This window comes from Schistocerca piceifrons, chromosome 1 (assembly GCF_021461385.2).
Source record: "Schistocerca piceifrons isolate TAMUIC-IGC-003096 chromosome 1, iqSchPice1.1, whole genome shotgun sequence".
NCBI classification, from domain to species: Eukaryota; Metazoa; Arthropoda; class Insecta; order Orthoptera; family Acrididae; genus Schistocerca; species Schistocerca piceifrons.
In genome coordinates this window covers 961,549,683-961,572,203 of record NC_060138.1, presented here as the reverse complement: position 1 = coordinate 961,572,203, position 22,521 = coordinate 961,549,683, and the positions used below count along the sequence as shown (strand labels likewise).

Here is a 22,521-nt window from a genome sequence, read left to right as displayed (position 1 = left end):
AACTTTGGACACAAGAACTTAGCAACATAAGGTTTCCCAGGGAGAATATCAGTCACATACTGCTTTCAAAATTTCTATAAAATCAATTAAAATTTGATTTTCATAAAAATTACAAAAATTAGATCACATTCAATTAAATTTTAGAAAATATGTTTTCAATACCTGATTTCAGACTAATCACAGTTGGAAAAAGCACATTTTTTTAACATTGGGAAAACCACGTTCAGTTTTCCAATTAGCACCCACAATACCTAAAAATGACAGACAAATTTGAGAGAAAGTACCACAGCAAAAGGCTACATTGCAGCAACCAGTTGTCCGTGTTTCGTTGGATGTGGTTTTTATTTTTTTTAACCGTCAGGTAATATCTCACTATGTCGCATGCATGCATACCATGTCCATGGTGACATTGTCAATACTGGTCCAAGAACATGAACCAGCAACCCCAATGCTGTAGAGGTCATGCCGAATAGCTGTGCAACACCAGTCAGAGGTGAGCTGCTTCATTCAGGTCTCCAAGCATGTATTCTGCTTTGTTAATTTAGGCTCTAGAACCATTTGCTAAGTGCCTTACCTCCGATCCTCAAATTTGTAAGCCAGTGAGTTATCACACAGGCAGCAAGCAAATATAATATCAATTTTGTTTTTAAACTTATGAACATTGGAAATTACATTGTTTGAAATTTTTGAGCCTTTTTCTGGAAATTTAACTATGATGATACTGAAATAACAGAGAGAGAGAGAGAGAGAGAGAGAGAGAGAGAGAGAGAGGAAATGAGGTGTTGTTCTGGTAGAGAGAGAGAGAGAGAGAGAGAGAGAGAGAGAGGAAATGAGGTGTTGTTCTGGTACCCAACAAGCATCTTGTCTTTCAAGCCAATAAAATGAACGAGATGGGCCTTGAGGATGCACATATTTTATCACTGCATCATTTTGTTCCATTGATATGTCAATAATGTTCAATGTTGAGAAATTTAAAACCAAAATTTCTATTACTTTTTGTTAACCGCCTAAGTGAGACATCTCCAGATTTGAGAATCGGAGATAACTACTTAGCAAATGGATTTGTAAGCAGACTGGTACCACCACAAGGCATTGTGAAGCTGAATTAATGAACCAAATTACGGGATTGGGGGCCTGAATGAATAAACTCCCCCATGGCTGGTATCATACAGCTATTAGGTGTAACAACTATGGCAATGTAGTTTCTGGCTTATGTTATTGAACCAGTAGCGGCAACGTCACCATGGGCCAAAACAATATAGGCCTAGTGAGATATTACTTGTGAATTTAAAAATAAAAACCACATTAAATGAAGCATTGGCAAAGGGTGGCTGCAATGTAGCCTGTTGCCATGGTATATTCATTCAAATTTCTCCAGCATTTTCAGATATTGTTAGCACACATTGGGAAATCGTGCACGATTCTGTTTCCAACTGTGATTAGTTCTGCGATTAGTTTGAAATCAGTTATGGGAAACAAGTTCTCTAAAGGCAAACTGAATATGATGAGTTTTTTGTAATTTTTACAAAAAATCTAACTGATTTTTTATGAATATAATAGAGGGAAACATTCCACGTGGCAAAAATATATCTAAAAAGAAAGATGATGAAACTTACCAAACAAAAGCGCTGGCAGGTTGATAGACACACAAACAAACACAAACATACACACAAAATTCTAGCTTTCGCAACCAATGGTTGCCTCGTCAGGAAAGAGGGAAGGAGAAGGAAAGACAAAAGGATATGGGTTTTAAGGGAGAGGGTAAGGAGTCATTCCAATCCCGGGAGCGGAAAGACTTACCTTAGGGGGAAAAAAGGACAGGTATACACTCGCGCACACACACACATATCCATCCACACATACACAGACACAAGCAGACATTTGTAAAGGCCCTGGATTACGGTAAAAAAGGAGAAGGTGAATAGAAAGTGAAACTGCTGGCAAAAACAGAAGGAGGAAATAAGACGACAGAAAAGACTTCGAAATGTAACAGTGACAATAACAATAACAATAACAATAACAAACGTGATTGTTGGCTTCAAATTAATGATATGAATATAATAGAGGGAAACATTCCACGTGGCAAAAATATATCTAAAAAGAAAGATGATGAAACTTACCAAACAAAAGCGCTGGCAGGTCGATAGACACACAAACAAACACAAACATACACACAAAATTCTAGCTTTCGCAACCAATGGTTGCCTCGTCAGGAAAGAGGGAAGGAGAAGGAAAGACAAAAGGATATGGGTTTTAAGGGAGAGGGTAAGGAGTCATTCCAATCCCGGGAGCGGAAAGACTTACCTTAGGGGGAAAAAAGGACAGGTATACACTCGCACACACACACATATCCATCCACACATACACAGACACAAGCAGACATTTGTAAAGGCCTTTACAAATGTCTGCTTGTGTCTGTGTATGTGTGGATGGATATGTGTGTGTGTGCGAGTGTATACCTGTCCTTTTTTCCCCCTAAGGTAAGTCTTTCCGCTCCCGGGATTGGAATGACTCCTTACCCTCTCCCTTAAAACCCATATCCTTTTGTCTTTCCTTCTCCTTCCCTCTTTCCTGACGAGGCAACCATTGGTTGCGAAAGCTAGAATTTTGTGTGTATGTTTGTGTGTCTATCGACCTGCCAGCGCTTTTGTTTGGTAAGTTTCATCATCTTTCTTTTTAGATATGATTTTTTATGAATTTAGACAGCAGTACATGACTTATTTTTCAACTTAATCATGCCTTTAATCAACAAGATTATCAGAAGCCAAAGTTCAATCCTTATTCGCACATGATTTTTCTGGCTACTTTGCTCTGATTTATGTAGCATTGTTAGCCCATCACAATTTTTCTGGCTACTTTGCCTCGAATTATGTGCAGTATTGTTAGCCCATGTGGCAAATTTTACCCTCTGTTTTGGGGATGCTTGAAACACAAAGTTTTGAAGCTTTAATACATTTCTGGCTTTCACTTCTCTTGCAGCTACATATGTATGCATGCATTCACCTGTAGGCAGCAGCAACACAAATTGTTGTCAAGTGGTTACCAGTGTAGGTTTTTATGTGGAAAAAGAGTAAGGGCCTTAAGACAATTTTGGTCTTCGATAATTGTATTGATAAAAGCTGTGTTGAATATACACTATTCTCACCTTTCCATAAAAATCAGCCATCTTTTCAACGAATTTGCAAATTACTGGAAAATAAAAAAAAGTGAATGAAATTTTGTATCTCTCAGCCCTGGGCTACCGAGTTATTGTGTATTAAGTTTCATGTCCAATATCCGCAACTCAACCTAACATTTTTTTTTCTATTTTTTCATGCCACGATTTTTGCATCCAGCTTTGATTCAAATTATCTAGCATTCTTAGCCTACATTGGATAATCAAAAAAAGTTTTGCATCACCCTGGTTCCCAGAACTCCTGAAGACTGTGGATATTGTATAACACACACAGTCCCTTTGATTGTTCAGAGATGTCACTAAACCCGCTCAAGATATAAACAACCATGCATGAGCAGCGCCTATTATACAGAGGGGATCCGACAGCCGATCAGCTCCAGTCATTCCACCAGGAAGGAGGTACACTGCTAGTGTTGTCTGTAGTTCAATCACGCCTATAGGATCAATATTGCGGTTTGATCGCGTCTCCATTGGTACTTTGTGCCAGGAGGGGCTCTCGACAAGGGAAGTGTTCAGGTGTCTCAGAGTGAACCAAAGCAATGTTTTCGGACATGGAGGAAATACAGAGAGACAGGAACTGTCGATTACATGCCTCGCTCAGGCCGCCCAAGGGCTGCGGCTGCAGTGCATGACCGCTACCTCCGGATTATGACTTTGAAGAACCCTGACAGCAACGCCACCATGTTGAATAATGCTTTCATGCAGCCACAGGACGTCGTGTTGTGACTCAAACTGTGCGCAATAGGCTGCATGATGGTCAACTTTACTCCTAACGTCCATCTTTGCAACCATGACACCATGCAGAACAACATGCCGAAGGAATCACTCAGGATTGGCATAACGTTCTCTTCACTGATGAGTGTCATATGCCTTCAACCATAAAATTGTCGGAGACGTGTTTGGAGGCAACCCGGTCAGACTGAACGCCTTGGACACACTGTCCAGCGAGTGCAGCAATGTGGAGGTTCCCTGCTGTTTTGGGGTGGCATTAAGTGGGCCAACATGTGCCGCTGGTGGTGGTCACGGAAGGTGCTGTAACGGCTGTATGATACGTGAATGCCATCCACCAACCGATAGTGCAACCATATCGGCAGCATACTGGCAAGGCATTTGTGTTCATGGATGACACTTCATGCCCCCGTCGTGCACATCTTGTAAATGAATTTCTTCAGGATAACTAGAGTGGCCAGCATGTTCTCCAGACATGAACCCTATCGAACATGCCTGGGATATATTGAAAAGGACTGTTTATCGACAACGTGACCCACCAACCACTCTGAGGATTCTGCGCCGAATCGCCGTTGAGAAGTGGGACAATTTGGACCAACAGTGCCTTGATGAACTTGTGGTTAGTATGCCACGACGAATACAGGCATGCATCAACGCAAGAGGATGTACTACTGGGTATTAGAGGTACCGGTGTCTACAGCAATCTGGACCCACCACCTCTGAAGGCCTCACTGTATAGTGGTACAACGTGCAATGTGTGGTTTTGATGTGCAATAAAAAGGGCGGAAATGATGTTTATGTTGATCTCTATTCCAATTTTCTGGACAGTTTCCGGAACTGAGGTGATGTAAAACTTTTTTGATGTGTGTACTTTTGTTTTGATGGTTAAAACATGGTCTTTCTAATGCGCCCAGTTTGAAAAGTTTTATAGAACAGTTTTTTGTGAAATCAGGTTCAAAATAATTCATTTTCGACCTTTTTACAGACTCTTCAACTTTGCACAATTATTAATTGGAAAGTGGCACATAAATGAAACTATTTGAGAAAATTATGTCATTCGATTACTACATGTGAAGTTTCATGTTCATCATACCTTTAGTCCCTGAGACATACAAAGACAATCTATGAAACTCCTTCAGGTGCAGATTTTTTGAGAGATTTAGTTTAAAACTTTCTGGCTGCATATGCCACTTAAAATTCCTTTCATTTTTGTTCTTAAGAGAATGAATAAAGTTGTACCAAATGGCCAAATTTCATTTCTTTAGACAAAATATTGCCCTAGACATACAGCTCAAATTCACCAGAAATTCACACTCACTCTGCACAAAGTTGCGCATCGAGTCAAACAAGTGACTATATCTTGGCCAATATTGCTTCAACAAATCTTAAACTTGACCAATGATTAATGCACATAAAATTTCAGACAAATTCATGATGGTCGAGCACGGAAGCCTGGATGAATTGAGATGGACTGGCCCACTTTGTGTAGGATTTTTTAGTGTTGACTGCGTTCACATGGAACAATATTTCAGACAGTATTTCCAGTTGAAAAATAAAGTTGCGCAAGCAGTAGCTTTTAATATGTTGCTGGGAGCTTGTGGGCAGTGTTTGCACCAAGAAAGACCAAAATTGTCTTAAGGCACTTACTCTTTTCCCACATAAAAAGCTGCACTGTTAACCACTTGACAACAATTTCTGTTGCTGCTGCCTACAGGTGATTGTATGTATGCATGCATGCATGCATGCATGCATGCATACATACATACATACATACATACATACATACATACATATGTAGCTGCAAGAGAAGTGAAGGCCAGAAATGTGAAGTTGTGTTGTTGTCTTCAGTCCCAAGACTGGTTTGATGCAGCTCTCCATGCTACCCTATCCTGTGCAAGCTGCTTCATCTCCCAGTACTTACTGCAACCTACATTCATCTGAATCTGCTTAGTGTATTCATCTCTTGGTCTCCCTCTATGATTTATACCCTCCACGCTGCCCTCCAATGCTAAATTTGTGATCCCTTGATGCCTCAGAACATGTCCTACCAACCAGTCCCTTCTTCTTGTCAAGTTGTGCCACAAACTCCCTCTTCTCTCCAATTTTATTCAATACCTTCTCATTAGTTATGTGATCTACCCATCTAATCTTCAGCATTCTTCTGTAGCACCACATTTTGAAAGCTTCTATTCTCTTCTTGTCCAAACTAGTTATCGTCCATGTTTCACTTCCATACATGGCTGCACGCCACACAAATACGCTCAGAAACAACTTCCTGACACTTAAATCTATACTCGATGTTAACAAATGTCTCTTCTTCAGAAACGCTTTCCTTGCCATTGCCAGTCTACATTTTATATCTTCTCTACTTTGATCATCATCAGTTTTTTGCTCCCCAAATAGCAAAACTCCTTTACTACTTTAAGTGTCTCATTTCCTAATCTAATTCCCTCAGCATACCCGACTTAATTCGACTACATTCCATTATCCACATTTTGTTTTTGTTGATGCTCATCTTATATCCTCCTTTCAAGACAATGCCCATTCTGTTCAACTGCTCTTCCAAGTCCTTTGCTATCTCTAACAGAATTACAATGTCATCGGCGAACCTCAAAGTTTTTAATTCTTCTCCATGGAGTTTATACCTACTCCGAATTTTTCTTTTGTTTCCTTTACTGCTTGCTCAATATACAGATTGAATAACATCGGGGATAGACTACAACCCTGTCTCACTCCCTTCCCAACCACTGCTTCCCTTTCATGCCCCTCGACTCTCATAACTGCCATCTGGTTTCTGTACAAATTGTAAATAGCCTTTTACTCCCTGTATTTTACCCCTGCCACCTTCAGAATTTGAAAGAGAGTATTCCAGTCAACATTGTCAAAAGCTTTCTCTAAGTCTACAAATGTTAGAAACGTAGGTTTGCCTTTCCTTAATCTAGCTACTAAGATAAGTCGTAGGGTCAGTATTGCCTCACGTGTTCCAACATTTCTACGGAATCCACACTGATTTTCCCAGAGGTCGGCTTCTACCAGTTTTTCCATTTGTCTGTAAAGAATTCGCGTTAGTATTTTGCAGCTGTGACTTATTAAACTGATAGTTCGGTAATTTTCACATCTGTCAACACCTGCTTTCTTTGGGATTGGAATTATTATATTCTTCTTGAAGTCTGAGGGTATTTCGCCTGTCTCATACATTTTGCTCACCAGATGGTAGAGTTTTGTCAGGACTGGCTCTCCCAAGGCCGTCAGTAGTTCTATTGGAATGTTGTCTACTCCCGGGGCCTTGTTTCGACTCAGGTCTTTCAGTGCTCTGTCAAACTCTTCACGCAGTATCGTATCTCCCATTTCATCTTCATCTACATCCTCTTCCATTTCCATAATATTGTCCTCAAGTACATCGCCCTTGTATAGACCCTCTATATACTCCTTCCACCTTTCTGCTTTCCCTTCTTTGCTTAAAACTGGGTTTCCATCTGAGCTCTTGATATTCATACAAGTGGTTCTCTTCTCTCCAAAGGTCTCTTTAATTTTCCTGTAGGCAGTATCTATCTTACCCGTAGTGAGATAAGCCTCTACATCCTTACATTTGTCCTCTAGCCATCCCTGCTTAGCCATTTTGCACTTCTTGTCGATCTCATTTTTGAGACGTTTGTATTCCTTTTTGCCTGCTTCATTTACTGCATTTTTATATTTTCTCCTTTCATCAATTAAATTCAATATTTCTTCTGTAACCCAAGGATTTCTTCTAGCCTTCATCTTTTTACCTACTTGATCCTCTGCTGCCTTCACTATTTCATCCCTCAGAGCTACCCATTCTTCTTCTAATGTATTTCTTTCCTCCATTTCTGTCAATTGTTCCCTTATGCTCTCCCTGAAACTCTGTACAACCTCTGGTTTAGTCAGTTTATCCAGGTCCCATCTCCTTAAATTCCCACCTTTTTGCAGTTTCTTCAGTTTTAATCTACAGTTCATAACCAATAGATTGTGGTCAGAGTCCACATCTGCTCCTGGAAATGTCGTACAATTTAAAGCCTGGTTCCTAAATTTCTGTCTTACCATTATATAATCTATTTGATACCTTCTAGTATCTCCAGGATTCCTCCATGTATACAACCTTCTTTTATGATTCTTGACCAAGTGTTAGCTATGATTAAGTTATGCTCTGTGGAAAATTCTACCAGGCGGCTTCCTCTTTCATTTCTTACCCCCAATCCATATTCACCTACTACGTTTCCTTTTCTCCCTCTTCCTACTCTCGAATTCCAGTCACCCATGACTATTAAATTTTCGTCTCCCTTCACAATCTGAATAATTTCTTTTATTTCATCATACATTTCTTCAATTTCTTCGTCATCTGCAGAGCTAGTTGGCATATAAACTTGTACTACTGTAGTAGGTGTGGGCTTCGTATCTATCTTGGCCACAATAATGCGTTCACTATGCTGTTTGTAGTAGCTTACCCGCATTCCTATTTTCCTATTCATTATTAAACCTACTCCTGCATTACCCCTATTTGATTTTGTATTTATAACCCTGTATTCACCTGACCAAAAGTCTTGTTCCTCCCGCCACCGAACTTCACCAATTCCCACTATAACTTTAACCTATCCATTTCCTTTTTAAATTTTCTAACCTACCTGCCCAATTAAGGGATCTGACATTCCACGCTCCAATCCGTAGAACACCAGTTTTCTTTCTCCTGATAACGACGTCCTCTTGAGTAGTCCCCGCTCCGAGATCCGAATGGGGGACTATTTTACCTCTGGAATATTTTACCCAAGAGGACGCCATCATCATTTAACCATACAGTAAAGCTGGATGCCCTCAGGAAAAATTACTGCTGTAGTTTCCCCTTGCTTTCAGCCGTTCGCAGTACCAGCACCCAGCACAGCAAGGCCATTTTAGTTAGTGTTACAAGGCCAGATCAGTCAATCATCTAGACTGTTGCCCCTGCAACTACTGAAAAGGTTGCTGCCCCTGTTCAGGAACCACACGTTTGTCTGGCCTCTCAACAGATACCCCTCTGTTGTGCTTGCACCTACGGTGCGGCCATCTGTACCGCTGAGGCACGCAAGCCTCCCCACCAATGGCAAGGTCCATGGTTCATGGGGTGGGGGGGACAATTATATGATCAGCAATTATACGATCTTTAAAGTGTGCCTATGTGCCACCTACAGGTATCAATTACCTGTCCTTATATTTATTTGTAATAACCTTATTTAACTACTTCAATAAATTTAAAAGTTTGAGGCAGCAACTTTGCAGTCACACAATGTCACTACCACAATGAAAACGTTATCTTTAATACATATTTTACTACATTACATAACAGGTGTCAATTTTATCACATCAATAATGCAGACTCATCACTTGTGTGTAAGAAGTTTTTCTTATTCACTGTTTGACTTTGGAGGTGTTAAGACACTTTACCAAACATAAGATACATAATGATTTCTGTCCACAAACCCGTCACATAGCTTCAATATTCAGTAAGAAATATATGGAATGTTCCAACTTACCTGCTAAAATCTGGCCAACATTCCCTTGTGGTTTTGCACTTGATACAATTTTTCTGCGTTTTGATGGCATTCCTGAAAGGTAAGCATCACTGAAAGGTGCCTGTGAATTCTGTTTCCTCTGCCTCTGAGTATCACGTGTTATAATAGGCACCCAATCCTGCAAAAGTTGAAACATTTATCAGTAGTGTAGTAGAACTGCTAATGGAGAGCCAAATATGTCTCGTCAAATGAAATGTATAGACCATTCAAAAAGCTTACAGAAGGCAAAACATTATGCCACGTTTCTGCGCCTATCACAACATCTGGAAGTGTTTCTGAATCCATTATGAGATTTGTAGGGGACTGAACAACATCTGTCTCTGACTCAGAAAAGCTGTGAGTTTCCAAGGTCAAAGAGCCATTTACCGTTGGTGTATCTGAATCGGTTTCCATTGGCTACAAACAAAAGAAAACATAATGAAAGTAAGCATGTGAGTTCAGTCAAAACTTAATGGCTGATAATGGTATTTAAAATTGAAAAATATGTAGGAGTTTAATAACATTCTAACAAAATCATTACACACTTGGGATCATGCAAACTATGCACTCATCTCAGTTCATGTTTAAAAATTATTCTTATTTATTTCAAGAACAAAGTTTTACGAGATCATACAACTGTGATTCTGTTCCCTCCATAAATATAACATACATTCAAAACAAAATTAGTCAGAAGGCTGTAAAATGAAAACTGCTGAAACAATCCTAAGTCATTGCTCACAGAAGAAGGTGTGGTCTCTGTATGAGTGCAGAGCTCCTTAACTCGCCTCTAGTTGAACACAGGCAATTATCCACATGATTACAGAATGAGCATGTGCATTCATCAACTGTCCATTTTACGCAGACATGCTGAAAAACAGCGAAATGGAGGCTTCAAAAGAAAAGCAGAGGTGTGTAGTGGGGAAAGAGTGTGGGGAACAGAAATTCACCGAAGAATGGTCCATGTGTATGGAGAGCAATGCATGTTAATTGCAAGGGTCAAGAAATGGCAGAAGTGATTTATGAAAGGATGGATGTTGTTGGCCAAAGATGGACTGCCTGGAACAACACACCACAATAACCATGCCATTGTCCAGAAGGTGGATGCTCTCATTATTCGAGACCAGAAAGTTACAGTAGCAGCCATTGTCACAGAGTCAGATTCAGCATCAGAAATGCCTTCATTAAGCACAGACTGAAATTTCACAAAGCCTGCACCCAATGGTGTCATGCAGTAGTAGCTGACCGAGACAGACGCAGCAACAGGAAAGTAACCGCTTTTGTGACATTTACGAGTTCCTAAGCAGGAGCGAATTTTATTATATCATCTGTGTCCTTCAATAGTTTAGTTTCTTGAGTTTCTGTGTGTAAATTTAATATCTAATAGCCACAGTTATCAAGTTTTCGTTTGCGTCGGAAAGTAAACCAATTTTGTGACATATTACAAGTTCCTAATCAGGGGCGACTTATTTAGTTGCACCTGAGTGCTTCGGTAGTTAGGTTTCTGAATACCTGTGTATTTATCTAAATTATTAGACACAGTTCCTGCGATTTCGTCAGGGTCTACAGTAGAGTTGCGCAGCACATGTCGATAGTTTAGTTTTCCATGATCTTTAGTATGGACAGGGACTGCGATTGTTGTGCGCAGATGTGAGCCGAGTTGGTGACACTTCGCTCTCAACTTCAGGCTGCAATGGCTTTGGTTACATAGCCTGAGGCTGAAGTGGATGCAAACCACTGTTATGGGCCGGCCGTGGGGATCCAACAGATGACCAGCACGTCTGAGTCCTCCAACTGTTCTTCACCAGTGGCCAACCCAGTTACTGCTCGCACTGAGGTTGACCCCTCACCTCTGTGGTCGAGTGGGAGGTCGCACCGGGGTGAAGCAGGCGGTGAAAGACTTCCCAGGCGGCCGCACATAGGACCTCCCCAGTTGGTCTGACTAACAGGTTACAGGTGCTGTCTGTGGCTGACACTGTTGCCGAGCCAGATGCTGTCGCCTGTCCTGTTTCAGAGGAAACCACTCAGCCTACAAGATCCGGGCCATCACAGAGAGTGGGATTACTGGTAGTTGGGAGCTCCAATGTTAGGCACATTATAGGGGCCCTTATGGACTTGGCCGACAAGAAGGGAAAGAAAACCAACGTGCACTCAGTGTGCATTCTTGGTGGAGTCATTCCAGATGTGGAAAGGGTCCTACATGATGCTATGAAGAGCACAGGGTGCAGCCTCAACTACAGGTGGTTGCTCATGTTGGTACCAATGATGTGTGTCACTTTGGATCAGAAGAGATTCTCTCCGGTTTTGAGTGGCTAACAGAAGTGGTAAAGGCTGCCAGTCTTGCTTGCAAGATGAAAGCAGAGCTGACCATTTGCAGCATAGTCGACAGGACCGATTGCAGACCTCTGGTACAGAGCCGAGTGAAGGGTCTGAATCAGAGGCTCAGACGGTTCTGCGACTGTGTAGGCTGCAGACTTCTCGACTTGCACCAAAGGGTAATTGGGTTTCGGGTTCCGCTAAGTAAGTCAGGTGTCCACTACACACAGGAGGCGGCTACACAGGTAGCATGGGCTGTGTGGCATGGACTGGGCAGTTTTTTAGGTTAGAGGGTCTCTGGAAAACAAAAGAAGGGCCTAAGTCTCAAAGGGTGCAGGCTGAACACAGGAATAATGTAGATACAGGAACCATTGGTATAACGGTTGTAAATTGTCTTAGCTGTGTTGGGAAAGTACCAGAGCTCCAAGCACTAATAGAAAGCACTGATGCTCAAATTGTCATAGGCACTAAAAGCTGGCTAAAGCCGCTATAAGCTCAGCCGAAATTTTTGTGGAGAACCTAATGGTGTTCCGAAGGATAGGCTAAACACGGTTGGCGGTGCCGTGTTTGTTGCTGTAAGTAGAAGTTTAACTTGTCGCTAAATTGAAGTAGATACTTCCTGTGATTAGTACGGGCAGAGGTCATTGTTGATAAGTGGAATAAAATAATAATAGGATCTTTTTACCAACCTCCTAATTCAGATGATACATTTGCTGAAAGGTTCAAAGAAAACTTGAGTTTGATTTCAAACACGTACCAGACTCATACGATAATAGTTGGTGGTGACTTTCATTTACCCTCGATATGTTGGTGAAAATACATGTTTAATTCTGGAGGTACGCATAAAATATCATCCGAAATTTTGCTAAATGCATTCTCTGAAAATTATTTCGAGCAGTTAGTTCATGAGCCCACGCGAATGGTAAACGGTTGTGAAAACACACCTGACCTCTTTGCAACAAAAAATCCTGAATTAATAACGAGCACGAAAACCGATACAGGGGTTAATGAACACAGGGTTGTTGTAGGGAGATTGAATACTGTAATCCCCAAATCCTCCAAAAATAAGCAAAAAGAATACCTATTCAAAAAAGCATATAAAAATTCACTTGGCGCCTTCCTAAGAGACAATCTCCACTCATTCCAAATTAATAGTATAAGTGCAGACCAGGTGTGGCTTGAATTGAAAGAAATAGTATTGGCAGGAATTGAGAGATTTATACCAAATAAATTAAAACGACAGAGCTGATCCTCCTTTGTACACAAAACGGGTTAGACCAGTGTTGCAGAAACAACGAAACAACCATGCCAAATTTAAACAGACGCAAAATCCCCAAGATTGGTGATCTTTTACAGAAGCTAGAAATTTAGCGATCTTCAATGCGAGATGCTTGTAACAGTTTCCACAATGAAACTTTGTCTCAAAACCTGGCAGAAAATCCAAAGATATCCTGGTCGTATGTGAAGTATATTAGTGGCAACAAACAAACAACACCTTCTCTGCGGGATAGCAATGGAGATACTATCAAAGACAGTGCTGCCAAAGCCTTCCAAAATGCCTTAACAAGATAAGACAAAGTAAATATTCCAGAATTCGAATCGAGAACAGCTGCCAATGTGAGTAACGTAGAAGTACATGTCCTCGGAGTAGTGAAGCAACTTAAATCACTTAATAAAAGCAAGTCTTCTGGTCCAGGCTGTATACCAATTAGGTTCCTTTCGGAATATGTTGATGCATTAGCTCCACACTTAACAACCATATACTACCGTTTTCTCGACGAAATATCCATACCCTCAGACTGGAAAGTTGCACAGGTCACACCAATATTCAAGAAAGGAGGTAGGAGCAATCCACAAAATTACAGGCCCATATCGTTAATATGCAGCAGGATTTTGGAACATGTATTGTGTTCGAACATTATGAATTGCCTCAAAGAAAACTGTGTATTGACAAACAGTCAACATGAGTTTAGAAAACATTGTTCCTGTGAAACACAACTAGCTCTTTATTCAAATGGAGTGTCAAGTGCTATTGACAACGTATTCCAGATAGATTCTGTATTTCTGGATTTCCAGAAGGCTTTTGACACTGTACCACACAAGCAGCTCATAGTGAAATTGTGCGCTTAAGGAATATTGTCTCAGTTATGTGACTGGACCTGTAATTTCCTGTCAGAGGGGTCACAATTCGTAGTAACTGATGGATAGTCATCGAGTAAAACAGAAGTGATTTCTGGCATTCCCCAATGTAGTGTTATAGCCCCTTTGCTGTTCCTTATCTATATAAACAATTTGGGAGACAACCTGACCAGCTGTCTTAAGTTTTTTGCAGATGACGCTGTTGTTTATCCACTAATAAAGTCATCAGAAGATCAAAACAAATTGCAAAATGGTTTTGAAAAGATATCTGAATAGTGCAAAAATTGGCAGTTGAGCCTAAATAACGTAAAGTGTGAGGTCACCCACATGAGTGCTAAAAGGAATTAGTTAAACTTTGGTTAGACGATAAATCAGTCTGACCTCAAAGCCATAAATTCAGCTAAATACCTAGGCATTAGAATTACGAACAACTTAAATTGGAAAGAACACACAGAAAATGTTGTGGGGAAGGCTAACCAAGACTGTGTTTTATTGGCAGGACACTTAGAAAATGTAACAGATCTACTAAGGAGACTGCCTACACTACACTTGTCCGTACTCTTTTAGAATACTGCTGTGTTGTGTGGGACTGTTACCAGGTAGGACTGACGGAGTACATCAAAATAGTTCAAAGAAGAGCAGCACATTTTGTATTATCGCAAAATATGGGAGAGATTGTCACTGAAATGATACAGGATTTGGGCTGGACATCATTAGAAGAAAGACGTTTTCCATTGCGACGGAATCTTCTCACCAACTTTCTCCTCCGAATGCGAAAATAATTTTTGACACTGACCTACATAGGGAGAAATGACCACCAAGATAAAATAAGGGAAATCAGAGCTCGTACAGAAAGATATAGGTGTTCGTTCTTTCCAAGCGCTATACGAGATTGGAATAATAGAGAATTGTGAAGGTGGTTTGATGAACCCTCTGCCAGGCACTTAAATGTGATTTGCAGGATATCCATGTAGATGTAGATGAATGGTTGCCTCAGTCTTCAATTAGTAGAGGAAGCACGTTGAATGTGACACGCTCTCTTGAACATCTGCCATTCTACACCATGGAAAGTAATGAGTTCTTATCACGAGTGGCCACTGGAGACTAATACAGTGTCATCACTTCGAACCCACAGCATCATCACTTTAAACCCTGTCAAAATTATGAAGTCTCTGCAGAAGCATGCTCTGTTGCTGCCATTCAAAATATCCAATGCCGTCCATACAAGTGCAGGCAAGGTTATGCTCACCTCCTCCTCTGACGAAAACGGCACTTGCCTTCTTAACTTCCTTCCACACGGCACAAAGGTAAATGCACAGCAATACTAATAAATCTGCCGCAAAGTGATCAAATCAAAACACCCATGGGCAGTTCATTTAATGGGTCATTCAGCTCTACGACAACGTAAGGCTCAACAGAGCAATTGCAGTCAAGGAGCTAATGAATTCATTAAAACAGTTCCTTACAGTTCAGATCTGTTTCCCTGCAATTATGCCATTTTTGGTGAGCTGAAGAAGGCCCATCACCACCTTGTGGTGCAGTGGCACTATCTAGTGTGTCAACAGTGCTGTGCAATAATTTCACCAGCTATTCTCCCCCCCCCCCCCCCCCCCACACACACTGGACTAGTAAAACAGGCCTAAAATCTACGACTTGACTGAGTGAAACTGCAATCGTCAGCAAACCAAAAATTTCCTCATACTAGCACAACTCGCATAACTGCCAAAACACCTTAAAAGAGCAAATGTGAGATAGGCAACAGTTCACACATGATGAGGATACAGCTGCTCCATATGCAGTATGGGCTCCCCATTGCCATCTCTATAAAACATTGCAATTTCTTTGAAGATTGTTGTCTACACACTTACACACGCATGGGACAAAACGACGATTGTACAAGAGACTTCGTCACTTATGTCATGAGTTTTCTGCAATGACAGGATTTGAAATAAATTTCGAAAACTTGTCAAAATGAAACTATTACACCACACACCATATTAAACAGAATATTTCTCATGTAGGAAGAAGCCCTGTATCTCATCATACAAGGTGGATAGCCGAAATTCTCTCTCATTTCACACCATTTTTGTTTTCTTCATAACAGAGTATAATGTTAAAGAGTGTGACTGGCATCTGAAGTATTCATATATCTCCTCCAATGGTGTCTCTTGACAGATGAAGATGAAGTTTCTCGGCAGAAAAATAACATTTTTTTGATGAGGTTCTCATGAATCATTTCTAGGATAAATGAAAGAGATGTACTATAAACAAAACTCTCCTGTGGAGGTATAGCAACATAAGTTAACCTGTAATGTCTTTATGCCAATTAAACAATTACTTTTAATAATATGTAGTAAATCCACTTCATTTTACTTCTGTGAAACTAAATAAATCAGTGATTTTTTTACATACTACACAAATCAAAAGTAAATACTATGAATATTACTTACATCCTGTAAATTTGGGTAAAATTAAATGGATCAGCTATTCCCTAATTTGTAAAACACCAAAAAGTTAAAATTCTGAGCATACCTCTGTTACTTGTTCTTCCTCATCTAGCTGCTCTGCTGAGGTAGCATTAAAACTTACAGGTACTGAGCCATGCTGTAAGGATGATGGTGGTGAAGGAATCCTGTACACCAGAAATGGTTGTATATCTTCAACAGGTACAGTTTGGCTTGTTACAAAACTTTGTATCTGTGAAAGTGAACTACTAATTGTCCAGTCCCGGACATCAGCTTGCACCCCACTCATTAACTGCCTCTGCAATAGGAAAATTGATGCTGGTACAAGAAACACACAATAAGACTCTTTAGTTGAATAAGTATCATTTGGTGTTTAAAATGACTACTCCAAGAAGGAACCTAAACACGAACCACATAAATTTCTGCAACATTAACTAATCCTTGTAGGTCATCAACACAGCAGTACCGTACAATAGCAGCTACTTCCCTTGCATACTGAACAAACCACTGCACGAAGCGCCGACAAAAAATATCATCTCTCGCTGTAAACAACAAAGGTATCGAATAAACAGCTGACAGTGGCAACATATAATGAATACAGGAAAAAATAATACATAATGTTCACAAACCTTCAGACATGATGATATGAATTAATTCTGGTAATTTTATTTGGTTGTATTGGTTTACTGATAAAATTATGTCAACTTCATCTTTCACTTTAGCTTGACCCTGGAACATAAGACAAATATATTAGGAACACTAAAGTGCGCGTCATTTATGTTGGCGGCTGAGTTTAGGTTCGTTCTGTGCATCTGACGTCACAAAACACAGTCAGCCAATGAACAGAGAACGACGTTGCCACATCTCGACTGCAGTGCAGAGCATGAACGAGTGTCTTTAGTTTTAGAAACATTCAGTCATAAATAAAGTAATAAAACAAACGCAATGTCTTGATAGCAGACATTCTTTTATAGAAAGTTTGGAAAAGCATTCTTTATGCCAATTGCTTCATATTCTATTAATTAATTAAACCAAACAAGCAATAAGACTCCTAATTCAGGCGATAGCAAGGAAAGGTGTATGTATCACTCTCACGGACCGCTTTTTCACAATAAAGAACAGCGGTAATTGTTTATTTCCTATTGTACTTCGACGAAGCGTGAGTAATTCATAGTCATACCAACAGTGTTTGTCAGTATTTTGCGTGACGTGTTATATTCCTCATGGCATTAGGTAGTCAGATGAGGTGCATTAGCGTAACGGTTAAGGTGTTGGATTGCTACGCGAAAGGTTATGAGTTCAAACCTTGTGCGGTGCTTAATATTTTCATTATTCAAAAACAAATTTTATATGAAATTTAGGTATCTTGTCCACATTTCATTCTCAACATTGTGGCAACTAAAATCGACCATACGAAAAGTATACTCTATGGACTTTTACCTCTGCAAACTCTTCAAAATTTCATGCAATGGTTTACTATATTTAATGCTGCATAATAACTGCGTTGAACATCGAAACAAAATTAAGTCATTTATGGGGGGAAGGTATCAGTCAAGAAGATGTGTAAAAATCTAATTTTTGGGCCAAATAGTTTTTGGGGAATCGATTGATAAGAGTGTTAAAGCAGTCGGAACACGATGTGTCTGCACAGGCGGGCAGTGCAGTGACAAAATCGCGCACAGCGCGGAATGCAGGGAGCACGTCTTTGTAGCAGCTAAAGGGTTAATGCGGCCATGGTGGCTTTACTTCACGAACTGTGCGCTCCCCCCTAAACGTAAGCTTGCGAACTATGCTATACTATGGCGCTGCTTCTATTGGCGCGTGCGTTGTGTGCAACTGGCAACGCAGCACTCTCCCGCGTCTGGGCGGGCATGCGCGAGCCGCCAAGATAGAAGAATTGAACTATAAGACTTTAACGGGATGAAAATTTGATTGTATCAATAGCAACATCCCCCTCCCCAAGTTTCTCTCATTATAGTTGGGTTTGCTAGTAACTTTGTCCAATCCCTTTTACATGTATGAAGGGTGTTCCTCTTTACTTGCAGATATATCCCTCACTCACTCCCCCCTCCCAGATCGCGTATGTGCTGTGAGCTACTTGTGACAAAAATTTCAAAGATTACTAACCAGAAGTTTCAGATGAGGACGCAATTCCTGTAAGAGCGCATGCACTGCAACTGCTACATTTTCTTCAGAAGTATCCCTCCCCTGTAAGACTTTTTGCCTGATGAAGTCTTGTAGACGTGGTCGTACTCTTGATAAAATACCAACACCACCCACTGACAACAGGATGATGTCATTGAAAGACATATTTTGTGCCTGAAAGAAAACAAAATCAAAGAATACACAAAATTAAAACAGACAGTACGCAGAAGCTGAACATGGGATGCATGAAAGTCACTTGACACAGCAAAGTACACATTCTTGACCTCATATTTTACAAAGATAACTTCAAAATTTTCCTCACTATGAAGCTCAAAACATTTCCTTTCTCCATTAACATTAGGGGTGTTCAATAAGTAATGCAACACTTTTTTTTCTGAAAGCATGTTGGTTTTATTCAGATTTACAATACATCAAATTATTGCCCACTCTTCTGGTCACGACACACTACTTTTTAACGTTATCTCCATTCAATGCGACAGCCTTACATCACCTAATTGGGAGGGCATATATGCCTGCATGGTAACACTCATCTGGTCGACATCAGAGCCAAAGCCTTGCTGCATCAAAAACCTCCCCATCAATCACATGATGCTTACTGAGGAGTGCATCTTCCATGGTTTCAGTTGCCTGATACTACAGTCGTGCGTGCGTGCACGCGCGCACCTACCTGCGACTATATGGTGAATAGCAACTTTCCTTCTCATAATGTTGTTACATTCCAGCCTCGATTTTCCACTGTTTGATTTCCACTAGATAATTTACATATACTGTAAACAGCAATGGCCGTATAACACTCCCACTGGAATTACTTTGACACATGTCAATCTCCTCCACTTCAAAATGTCATGTTGGGTTCTATTTGCTAAGTAGTATTGAATTCAGTCGTAAACCTAGTCCAATACTTTGTACGCTCATACTGTTTTCACCAAATAACAGTGGGGAACTGTATCAAATGCCACCTGAATGCAAAGGAAGAGAGGAACACTGTGTCAACTTATGCGCAACTTTCTACGCTGGTTTGGAATTCTTACACAAAAAGAGATGCCAGAATCCACATTAATTCTTACAGATGTTTTACTTCTCCAGAAAGTTCTATAATTCAACAAAAGTTTGATATAAGAAATGCAGACCAATAGTTATATGAATCTGTCCAATGACTCTTTTTGGAAACAGGTAAGACCTGTGCTTTTTTCCAGTTGTTTGGTACCCATTGTTGCTCCAAGGAACCTAAAACAAAAATTGTTGCTCCAAGGAACTTAAAATAAAATGCTTTTAGAAGGGATAATCAGTGTAACACCTTAGAGGTATTTCATCAAATGCTTTTCCACTATCAACTTATTTTACTATTATGTGATTGCTTTACTGCAATATCTACCTTTTCCACATTTGTGCAATGATTGGAAAAGAGAACCCATATTATCATCTTTCACAGTGAAATAATTTTGGGAGAGTAAATTCGTATTTTGGCCTTTTGTCTTCCATTTTCTGTTTCAGTGTCAGTGGTCACTGAGTGTAATAGGTGATTCAGATTTGCTTACTAATTTTATTTAAGAAAAAGCCTTAGGATTTTTTAGACAGATTAACAGGTAAAAATTCTGAATTCACTAAACACTCCTTGCATTTCTTTCTTTACATTTTTTCCCTTTCCTTTTCTTGGCTATTGTTTGTCAACAAGGCTTTGACTTAACTTGCGTTAATATCCTCTTTGCTTTTGTAGCATGCTTCCAATGAGGCTACTGAGCCACAGTAAGTCTTCTCCATCACACGAACATGACCAGCATACAGACTATAGACTTATTCTACCACACTTTTAAATTTTATCGTTTTCTGATCCACATCTTCACCCTCAGAACTGAATATGTGATGAAGACTGCTCTTGCCTGATAAGTCTTCTGGAGCAAAAGTGTTTCTGTAATTTTTCTTAACAGACCTTTAACTACTGTAACAGTCTTATGGTTAATGATTCCTTCCTGTACCTTAACTGATACAAAAAGTTTTGGTCTGTTAGATACTACGCAGTGCACATTGGCCTCTTATGCTGGTTCTCTAACTGTTCAAAGAACTGTACTGTATCATTAAACAGTTTGTCCTACTCCACAAAATTTTGCCCCTCATATCAAATGACACTGATATTTGTTTCTTAATTTGTTCAGAGACAAAAATTCATTTACCTTTGCCTTTGGTTAAAAAACCTACAATGTTCCACTGCAGTTAACTTCCCACTCCATTTTTGCCAAAATTACTATCAACTTGCCAGTACATGAATTCCATGGTGAATGTAGAACAAGTTTAATAATTGTTACTGAAAATAAAATAACTTCCTTGATTTTATAAATGTGATGTGGGCATTATACAGCTGAGTGCAGAAGTCACATCTGCCAGCAGGAAATGCACATTTGGATCAAAGTCAAAGCCATTATATATGCTCGAGCTGTTACTGTATGTGAAAACTTTTGTTATGCATATCATTATATGCAAATAGCAGGCAAGCTACTTCAGAAAATTAATAATAGAGTAAACTGACTTAACATTTAACATTACCTTCCTGACAATCACTAGTAAATGGGGAGAGATATGTAGGAAAATTTTATTGATTTACAGAATTGTAATAAAAAAAATTTGATAACTCTGTAAGTCAGGGGTGTTAATAAATGAATCAATAAGCATGTTTACTGAATAAGGGCAAAAGTTGACAAATGCTGAAGAAGTTGCTACCTGTATAATTACATGGAAGTAGTGTTAATTGGATTTTTGATGTGTTACAGCAACAAGTCTATAATAAGAAACAGAAATTGTCAACTATTTTAAAACTCCGGATTGGAATATCAACAATACTAGGAAAAGGATAGATTGGTACTCAAAATAAAGATTACCTTTTGAGTTGCAGACAGGCACAAAGAAAAGACTGTTCCACATTATAGCTTTCGGCCAAAGCCTTCTTCAGCAAAGGAAAATCACACACACACACACACACACACACACACACACACACACACACGAAAGCAAGCAAGCCTCACGCTCCACATGACTTACCATTGGCAAATCCAATCAGAATGCGGCCGTCACAAGAATAGCAATCTGGAGTGGGGGGGAGGGGGGGGGGGAGATAGCATGGTGTGGGTAGGGGGAGAGAAGAGTGCTGTCTGGCGGGACACACAGGAAGGACTGACGAGACTATGAGGTGACGGTCGAAGGTGGGGTGTGGGGGAGGACATGGGAAGCGGAAGAGGTCAGGAGCAGGGAAGACGAAAGGATGGGCAGGTGTACTTGCAGGGGGCTACATACAATGAGGGTTCAAAGACATGAAAGAGGAGGAAGTGATAGGACAGAGAGGCATGCAACTGTTGGATGGTGGATGTGGGGACAGTACGTCACTGTAGGTTGAGGATGACATAATTTCGTCAGAAGGGTGCTGGGATGATTTCAGGAGCGGGAATGTGTCTTAAGGATAACTCCCACTTTCACAGCTGGTGGTGGATGGGAGGATCCTGATGGCCTGGGTTGAGAAGCAGCCACTGAAAACAAGTATGCCCCCCTGATGCTTGCTTTCCAGCTGGAGCTACAAGTGGTAGGTGTCATGTGTGCATGGGGTGTGCTTGCTTGTGTTAATGTGTGTGTGTGTGTGTGTGTGTGTGTGTGTGTGTGTGTGTGTGTGTTCATATCAGTGCACACTCCGCTGCAGAGTGAAAATCTCATTCTGAAAACAACCTCCAGGCTGTGGCTAAGCCATGTCTCCGCAGTATCCTTTCTTTCAAGAGTGCTAGTTCTGCAAGGTTCGCAGGAGAGCTTCTGTAAAGTTTGGAAGGTAGGAGACGAGATACTGGAAGAAGTAAAGCTGTGAGGACTGGGCATGAGTCGTGCTTCGGTAGCTCAGATGGTAGAGCACTTGCCCGCGAAAGGCAAAGGTCCCGAGTTCGAGTCTCGGTTGGGCATACAGTTTTAATCTGCCAGGAAGTTTCATATCAGCGCACACTCCGCTGCAGAGTGAAAATCT

The 22,521-nt window shown here is 40.4% G+C and overlaps 1 protein-coding gene across 8 annotated transcripts in view; it reads right to left on the bottom strand.

Annotated features, from left to right (window-relative positions):
• The window catches only part of LOC124719303 (large proline-rich protein BAG6), a 240,856-nt gene that overhangs the window by 28,583 nt on the left and 189,752 nt on the right, over positions 1-22,521 (bottom strand). For all 8 annotated transcript variants that reach the window (XM_047248444.1, XM_047244970.1, XM_047248452.1 and 5 more), the window contains 6 exons: positions 18,489-18,680; positions 16,991-17,090; positions 16,773-16,903; positions 16,429-16,659; positions 9,685-9,861; positions 9,427-9,583 (listed from right to left, as the gene is read on the bottom strand). In XM_047248444.1, coding sequence (XP_047104400.1) covers positions 9,427-9,583; positions 9,685-9,861; positions 16,429-16,659; positions 16,773-16,903; positions 16,991-17,090; positions 18,489-18,680 — 988 coding nt within the window. The remainder of the gene's footprint in view (positions 1-9,426; positions 9,584-9,684; positions 9,862-16,428; positions 16,660-16,772; positions 16,904-16,990; positions 17,091-18,488; positions 18,681-22,521) is intronic.